Raw genomic sequence first — 21,351 nt, 5'->3', positions numbered from 1 at the left:
TGTATGTATGTATATATATATATATACATATATATATAATTATTTTAGAGACGAACCACCACTCTACAACTCAGAACCCGTCCAAATCCATGCTGTGAGGCATATACCATCTTAATATATCTAATATTTTAATCTAAAAATTTAAATTAAATAACATATTACATAAATAAATCATATAAATAAATCATAGAAATATTAATTTAAAAGTCAAATTTATAAATTGGACAGTAAAAATTAATACGATAATATACAGTATGGAAGTATAAATCTAAAAAGTTAGTGCTAGTACATAGACTACGCGCTTTTCATGGCTGAAATAAGAATATATAAAATCATAATCAAATTTTATCCCAGTTCATTAGAACGGGGAGATGATTTTACTCCCAAAATCAGTCACTCTTCAGGTCAAATCCCTAAGAAAATACCTAAAATCATCCAAGGAATAAACATAAACATGAGAAATAAAAATATATATAAAGAGACAAAATCTGTAAACTAATCCCTACATCAACGTTATCAATATAATTATTAAGAGTTACAATCTAAAAATATTATAGTAAACAAGGTTAAAACATTATGGAATACGTAGATAATAGTAAAAGAATGTGTTAGTGTACAAAGTTACTAAAAGACGGATGTCAATATTGTTTATAAAATTAAGATAAGAAAACATGACTTATCTGCCGGCTGGTGACTGTAGAATTAAAACAAAATGGCTGTTCTATAGAATTTATACTAAAAGGCCACGTGATAAATATGGCGTCTATTACCCAGAAGTCCATGCGTATTATAATTACTAAAATAATAACGAAAATATCGAAAAAGAAAATCTACCTAAAATAAAACGTTTCTTGAGGATTAACGCAGTGTAATAACTATACACATACGAAAATTCTATATTACGTAAATAATGCCATGAAAATTAATGCTGAAAAGTCACGTGATAAACATGGCGTAGGGTGGTAGTTCGTCTCTAAATCAGTTATATACATATATATTATATATTAGGAAACCCAGTATAATATTATACCGATTTTTGCCTGTAAGGTTGGAATAATTTTTTTATTCCCTAATATTATTACTATGTGTGTATATATATACGTATGTGTGTGTATATATGTATGTATGTGTTTGTGTATCTCATTGTCTTGACATTGCATGATAGTCGTAAATAAGTGTCACTCTCATACAGGCAGTGTGGTTCATTCCCAATATTTTGTGTAAACATATTTGGTGATGGAGAAACAGTATCTTACTTCAAAACAGGTGAGATTTGGCAGCAGGAGGGTATCCGTTTGGAAGAAATTTTGCTTCAAGAAGCTCCATCTGATCTATGAAAGCATGGAGAAATGGATATTAAGATGATGATGATGATGAAGAAGGGGAGGGGAAGGAAAATGGAGGAAGAGGAGGGGGAAATCATAATCAGGAAGACAGAACATGCACATATACCTATACAAATATACATACTTGCATGGATACATACAAACATTCATATGCAAATCCATCCATCCAACCAGCCAGCCATTCATCCATATATACATATATATATATATATATATATATATATATATATATATATATATATATATATATATATATATATATATATATACACGTCCATCCATTCATACATATATACAAACATGCATGTGTGCATAAAGAGATATCCACACACATACAAACACATTTATACATGTATTCATAAAGAACAGAAGAGAAGAGAGTCTGGCAATTCTATACATTAGGTGTCCATCATCTTCATAAATAATCTACATCTACTCAGCTACCTACTTATTTTGTTTTAGAGGCTAGATTCAATATACATAATTAACAAAGTTTTGTAGACTCTGTACATTTGCTGATATATAAAACTGTGATATCATTTCATTACAAAAAATGTGAAACTATATGATAATCTTCGACTTTGATAAATGGATGTACATCTTTCAGCTTAAGCTTAATTCTGCTCGATAAGATAAGAATGATACTGATTGTGTGCTTATTTTTTAAGAGAAATGTGACTGATTTTCTTAAGACTTACTAATTTATGAAAATTTTATAACCGTAATGGAGAGATATTTTTGTTGACAGACTGTGAACAAATATGTCCTAATGGATAATATATTACGCTTACCATCTCAAGATCATGAGTTAAACTCTTGGACTGGGCTGTGCATAATGTCCTTCAGCGAGGCACTTCAGTTCATGTTGTTCCAGTCTGCATTCCTGAAATGATAGTTAGCTAAGTGCTGGTGCAGCCCTCGCTCTGCCCAGTAGTCACATACTAGAAATTCTGCTGAGAAGAGTGGAAGAAGGAATAGTTAGCAAAATAGTGGCACATCATACTAAATCAAACCTACTTGCATGTGATGGCTCTATGGATATTTAACCCTGTCTTACCATGTTCCCAGTATAATGGGAATGTCCTAAATGTAATCTCGACCGGTTTCCCATAAAAGTAGTAATGAACAACTCAAGTAAAAAAAAAAGAAGATAAAATACTAAAAATAGACAAATGATCACATTGCACCTTTGTAGTCAAGTGTGTTTATGATTCATTGTTAATGATGTCTTCCATAGCTGTTGTTTACTTTTGTTTTTAATTAGGAAAAAAATGGGCTGTTTTTACAATGAAACAAGCATGTAACATACCTAGCACTTTATCTGGTAAATTAGCAAGGTCCAGACACTTTGCAGTTCAGGAAATTATTAATGATATTTATTCTTCATACAAAATGTTTACCCTCACACAGGCAATGAGAGTGATGCAGACAATCAAACTGTTGAAGAAATGAGGAAAGTAGTAATTCGGGTCAACAAATAGTAGTTGAGAGAAAGGCCTATTATGTCTATTAGTTTGCCTGTAACCATTACTCTTGAGCTGTATAGGCAACAATTTATTTTTTGCTCAGAAATCCCAGCCTAAGAGGGTTAATCACATTCTTCGATATTTCTGAGTCAAATAATAATGACAGCTGGTTTTGCTTTTCATTATTCCAAGGTCAATTAACTAAGTATGGATACACTGTGTGACACCTTGGGCAAGTGTCTTCTGCTATAGTCCTGGACCAACCAATGTCTTGCAATTGGCTGTGATAGACAGAAACTCTGTGAAAGTCTGTTGTATATATGCATGTGTGTTTGTTGTCCCCCCCCCACCACCACCATTTAACAACCGATAGTTGTTTGTTCATGTCCCTGTATTCTTCTGTTTAGGCAAAGGATACTGAGATCAATGAGTTTGACAAATACTCTCCAAGGTGGTGCCTCACCATGGTCATGGTCTAATGTCTAAAACAAGTAAAGATATATAAAATGTTAACATAGGTGCTGGTGTGCTTGTGTGGTATTAAGTATATTCCTTCATTGGACACTAAACTCTGCTTGCGAAGATCTGTTGGGGCAAGTGAAATCGTAACTGAACCAAATTCTATGACTGACACCCATGGCAGTGGAGCGCTAACAGCACCATCCAAGTGGGATCACGTAAAAAGCACCATTTGAGCATGATCATTACGAGCGTCACCTTACTGGCACTTGTGCTGGTGGCATGTGAACAAAACATTCAAGCGAGGTCGTTGCCAGTGCCACTGGACTGACTCCTGTGCAGGTGGCACGTAAAAACACCATTTGAGCGTGGCCATTGCCAGTACCGCCAGACTGGCCCTCATGCTGGTGGCACGTAAAAGCACCCACTACACTCTTGGAGTGGTTGGCATTAGGAATGGCAGCCAGCTGTAGAAACTCTGCCAGATCAGATTAGAGCCTGGTGCAGCTATCTGGTTCGCTGGTCCTCAGCCAAATCGTCCAACCCATGCTAGCATGGGAAGCGGACATTAAACGATGATGAGGAGGAGGATTACACTCAGCTGAAAATTAACATCAGTATGAATTTGGGGTCAACCCTATGATGGACTAGTATCCCATTCAGACATGGGTAGACTTGTACTCTCAGCCTAAAATTACCTTGAAAATCCAGATAAGCTTTATACCCATGAGGCTGTAAGCCTGAGGCATACATTTTATTTTTAACAGTCATTTCTTTGACTAATTCTTCCTGTATAGTTTTATTTGAAAATATCTTAACTTTGACGGGTGTGCAGTAATAATATTATTCACAAGTTATTGTTATTTGCAAACCTTATAAATCTATCCAAACTGTTATAAATATATTCAAAGCTGTTATTTATCTAGTCTTAAGACAATGATGTGTCCATTCATAACATTTCAGCTATTTATTTATTTATTTATTTATTGCATCTATTGATTTTTAAACAGAAATCAATTCTGTCATGTTTCATATTTAATTAATTCCCTTTGGCATAATGTTTTAATGTAATTCAATAGCATTTTTTGAAACTATGATTTATTATCATTAATGCTCTTAAATACTTTCAATACAATTTGTGCATTATATTTATTGATGTTCTGATGTCTTTATGTAAAATAAGATGATTTGCAAAATACTTTTTTTCTTTATTTAATATTATCCATTTGTTCATACTTTTGCATGTTTGTATGCCTGTAAACATATACTTATGTGTATGTAAACATGTAGATATGTATGTACGTGTGTATGTATATATTTCTTTTTTTTATTTTTCATTCAAAGGATTCATAATTATTCTGAGAAACATCGACAAGAAAATGTTTGCACAGATTTGTGTGGTTTTTGCACTTTTACACACCTCGAAGTGTGTAGACTTTACATTCTATGTAAAAGAGGGCAGACGACCAAATACATTCATTGGAGACGTTTCAATGAAAATGCAACTAATGGACAGTGTTCCTGCCACAGACATTAGTTCAACTTGGTTTAGTCTTCTTCAACATGATACAGCAAGTGACCACCAGTTATTCAATATATCTCGGAATGGTAAACTTTTCACTGCTAGAACATTGGATGCAGAGAGCCTCTGCAAATATAACACTGACTGTTACAAAACATTAGATGTTGCTGTACAGAAGCAGAAGACATTTCTCAAGATCTTGGAGATAAGAGTAATTATACAAGATGTCAATGATCATACCCCAATATTTTCAGAAAAACAAGTTGACATAGAATTTTCTGAGAGAGACAGCAAAGGTTCTAGTATTTCAATACCAAATGCCATTGATGAAGACGTTGGCGTTCTTAATTCACAAATTACCTATCAACTAAAAAAGCATTCAAATGAGCCATTTATGTTGTCAGAATCAAAAAAAGTTGATGGCACAGCAAAACTTGGAATCATTTTGGAAGAGAAACTTAATCGAGAAGTCAAAGACACATACCATGTTCAAGTTATTGCTAAAGATGGGGGAACCCCAACAAAACAGAGTGTTTTAAATGTTCAAATATTTGTCACAGATGTCAATGACAATTCACCTGTGTTCAATCAAGATATCTATAATGTTTCAATTAAAAGTTCTCACCGGAAAAACATCCCAGTTGTGGTTGTATCTGCAAAAGACTTAGATGCAGGTAAAAATGGCCGAATATTGTATACATTTAGTTCAAAATCTTCGGATACTTCTAATATTCCTTTTGAATTAAATAAACTCACTGGTGAATTATTTTTACATGAAAACTTCACTCCAGTTAAAAAACAGACATATAAATTGTTTATTGAAGCCAAAGATGAAGGGATGCCACCTTTAAGTTCAACTACAATGGTTATATTAACGATAAATGACCAGATGAACATAGCACCTAAAATAGATGTAAGCTTTGTGTCTGCATCATCAAAAAATGCAGCAGCTATTTCAGAAGAAACAGAAATTGGTAGCTTTGTTGCATTTGTGAAAGTTACAGATAACGATATTGGCCCTAATGGAGAGGTCAGCTGTGAGCTACATCATGATAAATTCAGGCTTCAAAGTCTTGGTGGAAAGAAATATAAATTAACAATAAAAAGCCTGGTTGATAGAGAAACTGAGAGACAAATTGACATAACAATTACATGTCAAGACAGAGGTTTACCACCATTACAGACTAAGACAAATGTCTCTATCCAAGTGATGGATATTAATGATGTAAAACCTCAGTTTTCTAAAGATACATTTAGATTTTTGATTTATGAGAATGAGAAGCCAAACTTTCCTGTTGGTTTAATCAATGCTACTGACCCTGATCTTGACTCTGGTGGTCAATTATCATATTCTTTATTTGCTAATAATAAAAATAAACTTCCATTTTCAATAACAGATTTTGGTTTTATTTCAACTACTCAGACATTAGATCGTGAACTTCAAAGTGTCTATAGATTTAAAGTTTTAGTCAAAGACAATGGAACACCATCATTAAACAACACTGCAAATATCATGGTGGAAGTAATGGACGAAAATGATAATGCTCCATATTTTATTTTCCCTCAAGTTAATCCATTCCGCCTTGATGTCCACTACCATCCACGGAATAAAAACAATATTACAGTTTTGCGAGCCTCTGATAAAGATAATCAGGAAAATGCCTTTCTTCGATATGGAATATTAGAAGGTAATGACAGACAGCTATTTACAATTAATACTTATACTGGAGCTGTTTCATTCTCACGTGTGATCTTCCAAAGAGATGCAGGAGCCTATAATATTGTGTTTGTTGTCAGGGACAGTGGTACTCCAGTTTTGTCAGCCACCACTACTTTATCTTTGACATTGTCTGTCAGTAATAAAACAGCTACTATGCTAACTGCACTTGATACAGAACCAACTGATCGCATACATATCAATTTAGTGATCATAATTGTTCTTGCTGCAGTTACTGTGTCAGTTGTTATGGTGATATCAATTACAATTTGTATTTTACGAAGGAACAATGAAAGACATACAGAATTCTGTGCAGAAATTGACCCTTCAAATAAAATTTTGAATGAATCAAATCAGCTAAAATATTTTTGTGAAAAGTTAACTCCTCAATCAGATCCCTCAATTGCTATAGTAGACGTAAGCAAGAGCAGGAGTCATATGCCAATACGCCCAAGTGAAGAGTTGCCATCAAGATATGAGACAAATCATAATAGATTAGAAGCTCCACTTGGAATACCTTGTCAAGATACTTCAGAGATGACACAACAGGTAAAATATTGTTTATTTTCTCTATTTTTAATTTAATTTATTCAGAAATATATCTTGTTTGGAAACAATTAAATATTTACAATTTCATACTATTATTTTTCATTTTTTTTACTTAAGATTATTGATGTAAAATAATTATGGAGGCTTTAAACATGAAAATTGACACTATCTTAACCATGGTGCATTATTTTTTTATGGCTGAAATGAAAATGTACTTTCTGTGATTAAGATGATTCTTTTGAAAGTTTTTGCATTAAAAAAAAAAAAAATGAAAACCAAAAGTACATGACTATCTTTCAAATCTTTCATAGCAAACAGAAGACATCATTACATTATATGATAAAAATATTTTACAAAATTTTAATTAAGCATTAAAAAATAACTGCAGTGAAACGAAAAACAGAAAACAATTTGATTAAATAAACTGTGTAATTTTCCAGTTTTTCTCAAACTTGGAAATTTAAACTGTAAGAACTAGTAAACAGGATATATTTTGTTTTTCTGCCAAACTATGTATGAAGCAAGATTTAATGTGGAGGCTACTGAAAAATATATTTAACCAGTATTTGTTTTTGCTTCTTACAACTAATTCTAATTTATTCCACACTGAAGTTTATGAAATACATAATGTCTGTTACTGCAATTACTAGTTCCAATTGTCAAGACCAAAAAAGAAGAAAAAAAGGGGGGGGGATATGTTAATAAACATTAAAAATGTAATTAATTACTTAATTAAAAAATGAAAAGAGAGGATATGAGTTATATAAAGCAACTGCATAAGTGAAGTATGAAAATAACTCGTGATTTTGCTACATGTTACCTTTTAACCTTTTAGTTAACAACAGGTAAATTTCAAGGGAATATATTCTTACAATTTGAATAATTTTGTGAATTTTGAAAGATTGATGACAAACGGCTGAAATTTTGCATGAAGTTATGTTGCTTATTTGTTGTAGTGTTTATGTGTTAAAACTCCTCAAATTCTCCTGATGAACATAGAAAACAGTTTTGAAAAGAAATTAGTTAAGCAATAATAATATGGAAATATAGAAAGTTGCAAAAAAAAAAAAAAAAGAAATGGTTCATTCGTTGCTATTATTGTGATTGTGGTTGTTTTTGATGTTATTGTAATTGATGTTGATGTGTACTTTTTATTATTTTTTTTTTAAATCAAAGTCTTACATAGGAATTGAAAATAGTTTCAATGAAATGATAGAATGTATTCAAATATCTAAATAATTCTATGACTTTAGAATATTGATTATCATCCATTTTGGATAGAAATATTAAGGAAGTTATAGCTCAATGAAGAATGCTGTTGATTGGTAGATACAGAATTTCAGAAATATTCTTTTAAATTTCAAGCTGAGAATTAAGCAGGTACAAGGAAAGTAAGATATCTGAGAAGCTATTTACGTAGAGAGTAGCTTTCTTTTCCCATTAACCCGAAAACCCGTAATTGAAAAACATCTTTTGAATAGGATTAGGATGGAATCTTAGCCAACCAATTGAATAAGTGTAGAAATTCATGTTAATTATATTTTGACAATAAAATGTTTTTCATAAAAATATTTTCTGGAATATGTTGTGAAATGTTCAAACTTCATAGAATAACTAGTGATTATTATCTTTCATACACATGAAAAGACATTATTACAGAATAAATATCAAATGGAAAATATAATTATACCCAGTGTAAAATTTGATACTAATTAATGTAAACAAATAAATATACATATAATTTCTTTTCTACTGCTATTTTGAGAAATTTAACCATGAAAATGGCAACTCCCAAATTGGTAAATAACCAGCACTTATATTTCCAGATGGAAAAATTACTGGACTATCCAATTCGTAGGTCTTGAGGTGAGATTTGCTGCAAATATTTTAGAGTTTAGTCACAGGTAAACCCTGATCAAAAAGACCAACTGATCATAGTAATTCCAACTATGATCAACTCATCCTTACATTATTTAACTTCTGTGAAGGCAGTGAGCTGGCAGAATTGTTAGCATGCTGGGCGAAATGCTTAGCAGTATTTCGTCTGTCTTTACAGTCTGAGTTCAAATTCTGCTGAGGTCGACTTTGCCTTTATCCTTTTGGGGTCGATAAATTAAGTAACAGTTGCGTACTGGGGTCGATCTAATCGACTGGCCTCCTCCCCCCAAATTTTGGGTCTTGTGCCTATAGCAGAAAGGATTATTTAACTTTCGTCATTTTCAAAGGACTACATTATTTAACATGTCCTGTCTTTTTTAAGCAAGCAAGGTGGTATTTTAGGTAGATTTTATTGCTATTTCTAGTCACTCAAATAACCGCATAAAGGCTCCCTTATTGGCTTTTTGTGTGTTCAAGCAATGTAGTTAGTTCTATGATTCTGAGTTTACTTGTAAGGAATGTAAGCAATATTAATTTAATTCAAGATATTATTTAATAGAAGACAGAGAGGCTTATTTCTGATCAGCTTTGAAAAACCTGGAACAAACCAAGAGCTTAGCACTGGTCCTTTTAAATGAATTTTCACTTTGGAAGAGCCATTGTAATTGGATTTGTGCAGCCATAATTTTCAAAATTATTTGAAGAATAATTTGATGGTAAAGCCATATTTCATCGAAGTTTTAAAATTCTGATTCAACTTCTATGTTGATTTAACATTTTGTAATTTAAAAAATTTAAATGCAAGTATAAGTAGACTACGTAATTATATTTTCAATTAAGGTGATAAGCTGGCAGAATTGTTACTGTGCTGGACAAAATGCTTAACGGCATCTCATCTGTCTTCACATTCTGAGTTCAACTTCCACCAAGGTCGACTCAGCTTTTGGGGTCCATGAAATAAGTACCAATTACACACAAGGGTTGATATAATTGACTAACCCTACCCCCAAAATTGCAATCTTGTGCCTATAGAAAAAAAGAATAATATTTTTATTAGTCAGTGATGAAGAAAGTTTGGCCATGACCTTCACAGCAGGCCTTTCCATGCTGGAGACACTAATTCAGCTGATGCCCAAACTCAGCATATTGCAGTTGGCTAGAGACATCAGCAATTTAATCCACATGCTTGCTACAGAGTAAACTCTACTAAACAAACAAGTCATGGTATGAAAACCAGGCAGAATTTAGGCCTGTTACCCCAAAGCTGATCACTGTGATAGATTGGTATTGAGATAACTGGTGTCAAGTAGTTTCTGAAAGCACAAATATTTCCTTGAATCATTTCAGTCCACCAGTTAGGCAATATTATCATTATTATCATTAATGACTTGTAGGTAACAAGTCATTAGTATTTATGTACCAGCTTCCAAGAATGTGTTTAATATGTAAAACTGGTATATTCAATAACCATACACCTCTGTATATAGTGACTATTTAAGCAACATATTCGAGGATGATTAACGGTTTAAGGCTTAGATGAGTGCTGATGAAAGAGTAACCCCTACCACCACCACCAAAAAGAAAAAGGCCTATACGTCCATTACCCATTTTTCATCTTTGATCTCATTGTTTGTTTACATCTGACTTCTTGTATACAAAATATCATAACAAAAATCAGTGCTGGCTATAATTTCTATAGGATATCAGTAGAAATAACCTTAACAAGTAATATTCTCTCCTTTTCTACTCAAGGCACAAGGTTCAAAATTTTGGGAGGAGGGGCCAGTCGATTAGATCGACCCCAGTATGCAACTGGTACTTAATTTATCGACCCCGAAAGGATGAAATGCAAAGTCAACCTCGGCAGAATTTGAACTCAGAACATAAAGACATAAGCATTTCACCTTACATGCTAACATTTCTGCCAGCTTGCCACCTTAAAATCTTCCCTACTCTAGGCACAAGGCCCAAAATTTTGGGGGAGAGGGCCAGTCAATCAGAACATAAAGACAGACGAAATACCACTAAGCTTTTCACCTGGCGTGCTAACTTAAAAAGTAATATTATTATCATTGTCACCATTTAATGGTCATTTTCCTTCTTTTATTCTGCTTTATAATGAGCTCTAGAAGAAAACCCAAGAATATTTTTAGAAAAAAAAGTCAATGAATTTCATTTTAAAACGTCTAATAACAAATTGTAATATTTTCATAAAAGTAACTCAAGAATTTCTCAATCTCCTTCAGTACATTTACACTTGAATTCATCTTTTAGATTCTCAAGCTTGTCTCCTAATCAATATTAAGGTAGTGATTTGGGATGAAGACACTTGATTCTCACAGTTGAAAATAGAACCAGAGGACTATGCCAAGCTCCAGCGTCTGCTTTAGCATGGTTTCCACAGCTTGATGTCCTTCCCAATGGCTAATCACTTTAAAGAGGACACTGAGTGCTTTTTACATGCAAATGAAACCACCAAGTGACTTTTAAGACAATCCCTCTCAGCTGAGCTGGGATGTAGTTTTGAAGGAGGTGACCTATGCTGGGTAATGAGGGTTAAAGTATGTTTGAGGGACAAGAATAGGTGTGTTACAATAGTGGAGATACTAGGCCATACAAAACTATATATGGCCTTATACAGCATTTCTCGAACAACCAAATAATAACTTTGAACCCTTGTAACATTTAAACTGACCATATCCGGCAAAAATAATCTACGTGTTTTATCATCAAACCAACCAGATCTGGCCTCTCACACTTACCCTACAATATTATTTTGAAAATAAGCAACTACATCATTGAAATCTCAAAGCTACAAAGTATTGCAGGATAAATTAAAAACAATGAGTATAAATAGGCTTTACATTTAACAGAGAAATTTGAATGCTGAAGGATTAAACCCACATGAATGTCTTTGAGAAATTATCTTGATTTCTTGATATTAATAAGAAGACAAAGACACCAACATAGTTGTATGATTAAGAAGTTTGCTTCCCAACTACATGGTTTCACATTCAGACACCTCATTCAGGTGTCTTCTACTATAGCTCCAGGCTAAATGGAATCTGAAAGAAATTTTGTCATATATATTGGGTCATCCTATAAAAAATGCATTTTTTTAATACCTCTTTTATTTTTCAAAATTAAGATAAACAAAGTTCTTTTTCATCTAAAATATACTCTCCTTCATTTTCTACAATGCTCTTCCATCTATTTGATAGACTTGCAAGGCCCCACTTCCAAAATTCACTTGTCTATGACGAAAAATACTCCTCCAGTACTCTTCTAACCTCATCTACAGATTTCATATTTTTTCTGTCCAAATGATTTTGAAGACTGTGGAATAAATGATAATCAGATGAGGCAATGTCCAGCGAATATGATGGGTAGGATATCGTTTCCCATTCAAACTGCTCCAGCCTTTGGAATGTCATCCTTGCTGTATGTGGCCAAGCATTATCCTGATGGAAGAACACCTTTTGTCTTGAAAGCAAAGATGGTCATTTTCAGATGGCACGCAGGTGTCGATGAATGGTTGAACGACCAAATCGAAGCTTCTTTGCCAGTTCCTCAGCGGTTACATTGGCATTTTGTTCCACCAGGCTTTGCAAGATGTCCTCACTGAGGCTCATCTTCTAGGCTGTAGTTTCTGACTCAGAATTTCTGGAACCACTGTTGACACTGGCTTATGCTCATTATCCGATTCCCATATACTGCATTAATATTTCTCATACTTTCCATTGTATTGTTGCCCTTATTGAACTCATAAAGCAAAATATGCTGAATGCACTCCTTTGTCACTTCCATTAAAGCTTTGAAAAAATAACTGTTAAAATCGAATTGCACTCTTCAAAACTTGCACTAAGAATAAGCACAAGGTAAAATTACTATCTGCTTTTATGGCAAGTTGATGCAAGTAGTTTATTCCATCCACCTCCGACTTTTAGTTTATGCAATTGAAAAACTCGCATTATTTATGGGATGACCCTATATGTATGTGTGTGTGTGTGTGTCTGCACATGTGTGCGTGTATGTATATGTATGTGCATGTGTGTATATGTTTCTGTCTTCTTGTCTTGACATCACATAATCGGTCTAATATTCTGCAAAAAGATGTCTGACAACGGGGATATATAAACATGCTCAGAAACAGGTAAGGGCTGGCAACAAGAAGGGTATCTGGCCGTAGAAAATCTGCCTCAGTCAATTCCATCCAACCCAGGCAAGCTTGGAAACGTGGACATTAAATAACGATGATGAAGACAAACTGGAGTTTGCATCCAAACAACTTTTCTTTCTTTGCCATGGCATTGACTTAAATTGTTTGAAACCATCTTAATTATATGAAGCTTCAATATGTTCACCCATTTTAAATCTTCACGGCCTCCCTGTATGGGAAACTCTGGCTTAGTCATCTACACCTTCAATAAATATAAACCTGTCTCAGTTTGTACAGTTAAAAAATTACTGCAATGATATAGATGGCTAACTTCTACTAAGCCTGCAGATAAAATATCTACAAAGTTTTCAGGAGAAAATATAGTAGTGTTCTATTACCATCTCTTGTTTCATAAGAGATCTTAAACTCACACACACATCTATATTCATACACATATATATGTATACACACATACACACAAGCACATACATCTCTCTCTCTCTCTTTCTCTCGCTTTCTCTCTCTTTGCATAATACATATATGTATGTATGTATATATATATATATATATATATATATATATATATATATATATATATATATATATATACATAGGTATACGTACGAATATATGTATGCAGTGGTTTTACTGTTTACAGAATTAAGGTTTCAAGTGCCTTCATCCCAAAACATTACCCAAGATTGGTGAGGAGATGTATAAACCATTAACGTTTGCTCATTCAGTACCTTCCTGATCGTCCTTGGCTTTCATACTATAGAAACACTGCCAAAACATTTAGGTTGTGAATCTAAAAGATGAATTCAAATGTAAATGTATTGAACAAGATTCCTTTCAATGACAAATTCTTCAGTTAGCTTTAATTAAATATTACAATTTATTATTAGATATTTCGAAATGGAATTCATTGATTTTTTTTTCCTTCTGAAAGTATTCATGTGTTTTCTTCAAGTGCTCATCTTCGAGTAGACTGAGTAACATTTGGACAAAGCTTTTCCCTTTATTTTTACTTTGATATTTAACATCAATGACAAAATTTACCATGTTACCCAGTAGAATTTGTAAAATGTTATCTAAAATCAATAGATTTAATCTCATTCAATGCATATAGACATGGTATTATTTCAAATGCAAATATCTAATTTCTTTAGATTTCTTTCTTTCTCATGTGATAATCTATTGAATAAACTGGTTTGAGAAAACAGTCAAGGGAAAGTAAATGACAACTTAACTTACTAATCCTACCACGAGTCAGTAAATATATAGGCAGAGATAAAATGTTTGAGCTGATAAAGTGGTAAGAGGTTGGATTACTTGTTTTAAAAGACAGGGCTTCAAATACCCCGCTAGTACTTTATTGTCTTTGGAAAATCACTTAATTGGCTAATATTTCTTAACCATTGGAAAAAGTTCCCATATGATTGAGTATCAGAAGATAAAGAGCAATCCCATAACATTTCCAAAACCTTTAAGACTGGTGGGACAAAGTAAAGAATTATTCCCAGACTGGAGATCTTACCCAAATGCTTGAAACAAAGTACAATCTACTAAAAGCATTCAATAGCCAGGTGCTAGCATTAAGTTAAGAGACACTTCTAGCAGTCTTCCCCAGTTTCCATATATTAAAACGGTAGACTGGCTGGGGCATTAAATGAACAAGTAGAATAAATTACAATATTTATTCTGGCTGTGCTCTAAGTTTAAGTACCCTTCATCTTTTTGGGATCCTTTAAAATGTACTGAGCCAGATTGGCAGAACAATAAGAATATCAGACCAGATGCCTTGTGATATTTATTTTGGCACATTCTGTTCTGAGTTCAAATCCTGCTTTGGCTTACATGGATAGTAGGCTTAATCCATGACCTAGTTTTAACATCGCCACCTGGCCCCCTTCAGCAACACTCTCTTACAAACATTTGAGCAAAGCCTCCAGTTTAAGAATACATTTAAAAGTCTTAGAGTCCCTGTAATGGATCATCAACACTAAATTTCTTGACTAAAAGATAAAAGAGAATTTCCTTTATAAGATAGGTTGGCCAAAGGCTATAGTAAAAAGTACTCTCTCAAGGTGCTGTGCAGTGGGACTGAAACCAAACCTGCACATTTGTATAGGGAACTTCTTAACCAACCAGCTATGTAAACACCCATTCTTATTCCATGTATAATTAACACTCTGAAGTAAAAAATATAAATAAACCTTCAAAATGGTGCTTTAATTTTATAAATATGACATAATCTATTCACAGAATATATAGTAGCTTAAGCATTTTTTTCAAATTAATGTTATTTTATGAGCCTATGAAGCACAATAGTTTTGAGGTTAAGATAACTACAATAGATTTCTGAGTTCAAATCTTATAATCATAAATATTGTGCTGTTTGTGTGAACAGAATATGCATTTTTACTTACTTTAGTGTACCTGGTTGGTGACAGAGTCCACTAAAATTTCACGAATAAGTGATTAGCATTAGAAAGTGTATGCAAATATAAAACTAACTTTTGAAGCAATATTATTATCTGCTAATTGTCAAACACTATCTCACCAAGATAGCCGCTAGAAAATATATAAAGAATAAAATATTTGAAGAGAGTGTTAGAGACTTTAACAAAGTTTTGTGAGTAAAATGAAGAATTTCAGTTGCAATTTAATTTAAAATATTTTATTCCAGAAGTCATCTGTAGGATTTATTAAATTTGGACAAACAAAAAATTAAAAAATTAAAATTTATTTAATTCTCTCAAGAACAATTTAAGATATTTATAAATAGAAAAATCTTTTCTTTCTTTAAAAACTATATTGGTTGGCTAAGATGACCAGAATTCCTTCTCACTTCCAATATTCAAAGAAAATAAAACAAAAAATATCTTTTTCCTTTTTACTCTGTAATTTCCAAGCCTTTAGGCTACATTCTAGAAAGAAAAGAAAATAAACAAAACAAAAAAATCTATGAAGAATGATATGTTTTATTGTCAGAGAAAAAAGTCAAGTCAATATAAACATCTACATCATGGTGTCCCTAATTTAAGGTACAAGGCTAAGAGGAGGACTCTGTCAATACCAAGGATCCCAGCACTAGACTACTATTTTATTATGAAACCCAGGGAGATGAAAAGCAATGTTGATCTCAGTGGGAATTGAACTCAGAATCTAAAGAGCAGAGAAAAACACTGCAAAATATTTTTTGTAATGTTCTAATGATTTTGCCAGACTGCAAATAAATGTGACTAATAAAAATGTAGTTTTTAATTTGGGCACAAGGCCAACAGTGTTAATGGGAGGGATAAGTCAATACCATCATCTCCAATACTTGCTCCGTACTTTATATTATAAACCCTGAAAGGATGAAAGATAAAGTTGACCTCAGCAGGATTTGAACTCAGAACTTAACGAATCAGAAAAAATATTGAAATAATAATAATTGTTTATACTCAAGGTCCAAGGCCAGCAGTTTTGAGGAATTGGGTTAATTGTTAACATCATCAGCAATTCTTGAGTAGAACTTTATGATTATCAGTGGTCTCAAAATGTAAATATTTGGAGCAAATACTACAAAGCATTTTGTCTGATGTCAAACCACTGTCTTTAGAACAATAATTCTGATTTCTGACTTAGCCCAGTAATTTTGAAGGCATGTTTAATTGATTACATCAAACCCAGTAGCAGATAGGTACTTTATTTTATAAATATTGGAGGGATGGAAGGTAAGTTAAACCTGTAGGATGTGAATACAGAATATGAAGAATAAAAAAATACCCTAAGCCGTTCTGTCCAATTCTCTATTGATTCTGCCATTTTATCACTCTATAGGAGGATGATAATAATGATTATGAAGATGATAATGATGATGATCCTTTCTACTATAGGCAAAAGTCTTGAAATTTAATGGGAGGGAGACAGTCAATTATATCAACCCCAGTGCTCAACTGATATTTATTTCATCAACCTCAAAAGAATGAAAGGCGAAGTTGACCTCAGCAGAATTTGAACTCAAAACATAAAGATGGACAAAATGCAGTGAAATAATTTGTCTGGTGTGATAACAATTCTACCAACCCACTGCCTTAATAATGATAATAATAATAATAATAATCCTTTCTACTATAGGTACAAGGCCTGAAATGTTTGGGGAGTGGATAAGTTAATTACATTGAACTCCAGTGTTTCACTGGCCCTTAATTTATCGACCCTGAAAGGATGAAAGGCAAAGTCAACTTTGGAGGAATTTAAACTCAAACTATAAAGACGGACAAAATACCTCTAAGCATTTCGTCCAGCACTCTAACGATTCTGCCAGCTCAACACCTTAATTCTAATAATAACGATAGTAATGATAAAGCTGTGGTACTGAGCAGAGTATTTGCTGTAGCCCATCTTTTATACCAAGACAAAGCGATGTACATGATAACATTCAAATCAGTTAAGATCAGAAGTCATGAGATTATCATTTTTACTACTACTACTATTATTATTATTATTATTATTATTATTTCATGAAAACTCTCAGCTTATTTTGGTGGGTCAGCTGCCCACAGCCTACAGACTAAGGTAGCACTTGTTAATTGAACCCTCTGACACAAGAAATTTATAGGTTGAGAATAAATCAATTAAATCAACCCCAGTCCTTGAATGGTACTCTAGTTTATGGATGCCAAAGGGATATAAGGTGAGATTTGAACTGAGAATGCAAAGATCTGCAGCAAATACCACAGGTATTTTGTCCAATGGACCAATGATTCAACCATTCCATCACCATAGTAATAATAGTATTAATGGTTTCAAATTTTGCCACCAGGACAGCCATTTTTGGGGAGGGGACGAGTAAATTGCTTCGACCCCAGTGTTTCACTGGTACTTAATTTATCGACCCTGAAAGGATGAAAGGCAAAGTCAACCTCAGCAGAATTTGAACTCAGATTGAAGCACCAGGGGAAATACCACTAAGCATTTCATCCTGTGTACTACCAATTTTGTCAGTTCACCATCTTTTAATAATAATAATAATAATAATAATAACAATAATAATAATAATCATAAACAAACCTTCTTCAGGGACCTTTTGAGTGGGATGGGCTACACAACCTGAAGAAAATTCTAACTGGACCCCACCTGCTAGGTCATGTGCTGTTTACCTTGATATAAGATCATCATGTCGTGCATATATGGTTGTGATGCATATGCCTGGTGTACCCATATCAGACGGGTAGTCATGATGGGTATATTGGGCTTTGTATAATTGTACCCCAGTGTCACTTTGATGGCATGCACTACTCTCTCACTCAGTAATAATAATAATAGTTGCTTTATTGGTTTATAAGTGCTAAAAAAGCATTTAGAACAATACAAATACAAAAGAAAAAAGGGATTCACATATCAAGTGTAAACAATAAAAACAGAAGAAGCTAACAAAAAAACTGATAACAACAGAAGTCCCAAATAGGAGGGGGTACCAGCCAAGGAACCTCACCAGTCTTGGATGGACCCAATCACCAAGAACACACCAGGGAAGCACTCTTGTGCCATTTGTTGCCCCCAGCCTACAGGTGCAGGCTCAGAGTAAGTTTATGTTTGGAATATCTCAGTATATATCATCATCATCATCATTTAATGTCCGTTTTCCATGCTGGCATGGGTTGGATGGTTTGACCAGGGCTGGCAAGCTGGAGAGCTGAACTAGGTTTCGGTCTGATTTGGCATGGTTTCTTTAGATGGAGACTCTTCCTCACACCAACCAATTTATAAAATATGCTGGGTGGTTTAACATGGCACCATATGAGTGTTTTTTCTATGCTACCAGTACAGAACTCTTGGGAGAGTGGCCTTAACACTTCTGCTGTGGAGTACATATGTGTGTGTGTATCAACAGTATAAACCCCAAGTATATATATATATATATATATATATATATATAAGGATAGACAGATAGATAGATGAATAGATAGATAGATATTACCTTCCAATAATATTAGTATTCTATCGTTACAATTTGCACATTGTTGGTAGATTAAATTCATTCTTCAATTACTGATTAAGTATTTTGTTGCTTAATCTAATATTAAGTAAATCTACATGTTTATATTTTAAAGTAAGCATGGATGAAAACACAAAGAATATATGAATAAAAATTTACATCAGGTAGTTACTTCTGATTATTCAAAGTATAAACTGTTAGCTATAAAATATATAAACTTCTGCAAGCACTAGAAGTGAAAATGTCAACACAGCTTAAAGTAGAAATTCTACAAAATATGAATTAAAAGCTCTAATTTAGATATCATTGCATGAACCTGATTTTAAATATTATCTTAGTTGCTTAAAGAGCGGGAACAGTAATAGTAAGTTTTAGCAGTAATAGTGATTTTAGTAATAAAATGATAATTAAAATCAGTTGTTTTGTAAATAGCACAACTAAAATATTTAACTGCAAGAAGAAAATATTATGCATTTGGCATCTCACATTTCACTTTTTTTTAAATTCTTTTTTGTAATGGACAGATGAGTGTTAAAAAGACAGCTGGGATATCAGGCAGTCTGAAAGATAGGAAAACTGCAGTTAATTCCCCTTACCGCTCTAGTGAAATGTCTACGGTATCTTGTGCTGATGGTAGACATGGCTGGAGTGAGGGAGACACAGGATACTATGAAGAACTTCCAGGTATGTAATGAGGGAAAAAAATGAGATGCTAGAAAAAGTATTCATTAACAATTATAAATGATATTTGTAGGTGAATTAATTTCTTTCATATTAGATGAACTTGCTTAACAATAGCATGAAATATCATGGATACTTAATGCTATTATCACAAATCACTTAAATTCAGTTCCAAAAATCTCATTAATCAGCTCTTATCATAAACATTTCTAGCCGCTGTCATCATCAATGATTGATTTTTTTTTTTTGTCTTATTTTTTATTTATTGTCATTATTATTATTATTATTATTATTATTACAATTATCATTATTATCATTTTGGTTTTGTTATGTGAGTTTGTTTATTATGTGGAAAATCAAAAATCTTGATGTGGACAAAGCAACAATTTAGAAATATAAATTTTCTGACTGTTAATTAGTGTTATGTTCTTTAGTTAACTACAACCACTTATTATTATATATTTCCTATTCAAGTCGTATAACCTACTATTAAACTACCAAAATCTATTGTGCAGAGTTTCTTTGTGTCAGCTAAAAGTAGTCAAATACAAGGCTACCTAATTAGTTGGTTGGACAATATAAAAGATCAGAATTCTATTGCCTCGAGAGCATAGCATTGCATAGTAGCATTTTGGCTGAAACAGTGATTAATTTATTTGGGAAAAGCCTTCTATTAATCAAACAACATGGTATTAGAGTATTGAAGGGATTTACCAAAAGAGACAACTGTCTTCTTGTAAATCAAGACTGGACAACCGCCAATTGTGAATCTATTATTAAATGAAGAGAATAAATGTTTGAACTTTAGACAAATTGGTAATGCCTTGACTTACACAAATAGTCAGCACCGTAATTTCATTCTATATCTAACTAACTACCCATTGCTATTGCAGAACGTATGTTGGTGTGTTTTCTTGTGTGTTGTCCAAGTTGTTCAATAATATTGTCCTTATATTGATTGTATGACAAGTTCCCCAAACAAAATAAGATGTCTCAATTGTATATACATACACGTACATGCATACACACACACACACACACATATACATGTGTATATAAATCTATATATATATATATATATGTGTGTGTACATATAAATATACATATATGTACATACATGTATACATATATGTATACATCAGCATATATATATATATATATATATATATATATATGAAAAATGAGTAGAGATGGCTTTTGGTGGGGATTTTTTTTTATTTTGATAATAATGTTTATAGTGAGTTTCTAATGTTTACTCACTGAAATAATGTTTACACACTGTAAACATGATTAATAAAATAAAAATTATTCCCCCAAACCCCACCCCTACTCATTTTTCAAATATGTAATACTGTACCTAGAACTTTCTTTTCATTACTCTATAACTATATATGTGTATGTATGAATGCATATATGTATGTATGCTTGCATACATACACATATCTATGTATATATAGTATATATATATATATATAAATATTTATAGTATACATTATATATATAGCATATATCTTATATACATATCGTATATATATGTATGTATATATATATATATATATATATATATATATATATATATATATAT

At 32.7% G+C, this 21,351-nt stretch overlaps 1 protein-coding gene across 3 annotated transcripts in view; it reads left to right on the top strand.

The window, feature by feature from the left end:
• LOC106878749 (protocadherin gamma-A11) overlaps positions 1–21,351 on the top strand; it is an 88,657-nt gene that overhangs the window by 49,131 nt on the left and 18,175 nt on the right. For 2 of the 3 annotated variants that reach the window (XM_014928069.2, XM_014928068.2), the window contains exons 2-3: positions 4,616–7,059; positions 19,610–19,769. In XM_014928069.2, the coding sequence (XP_014783555.1) occupies positions 4,651–7,059; positions 19,610–19,769 (2,569 nt within the window). In that variant the 5' untranslated portion in view covers positions 4,616–4,650. The remainder of the gene's footprint in view (positions 1–4,615; positions 7,060–19,609; positions 19,770–21,351) is intronic. The other variant, XM_014928070.2, reaches the window with a different exon arrangement.

This window comes from Octopus bimaculoides, chromosome 14 (genome assembly GCF_001194135.2).
Source record: "Octopus bimaculoides isolate UCB-OBI-ISO-001 chromosome 14, ASM119413v2, whole genome shotgun sequence".
NCBI classification, from domain to species: domain Eukaryota; kingdom Metazoa; phylum Mollusca; class Cephalopoda; order Octopoda; family Octopodidae; genus Octopus; species Octopus bimaculoides.
This window is presented reverse-complemented; position numbering and strand designations above follow the sequence as displayed.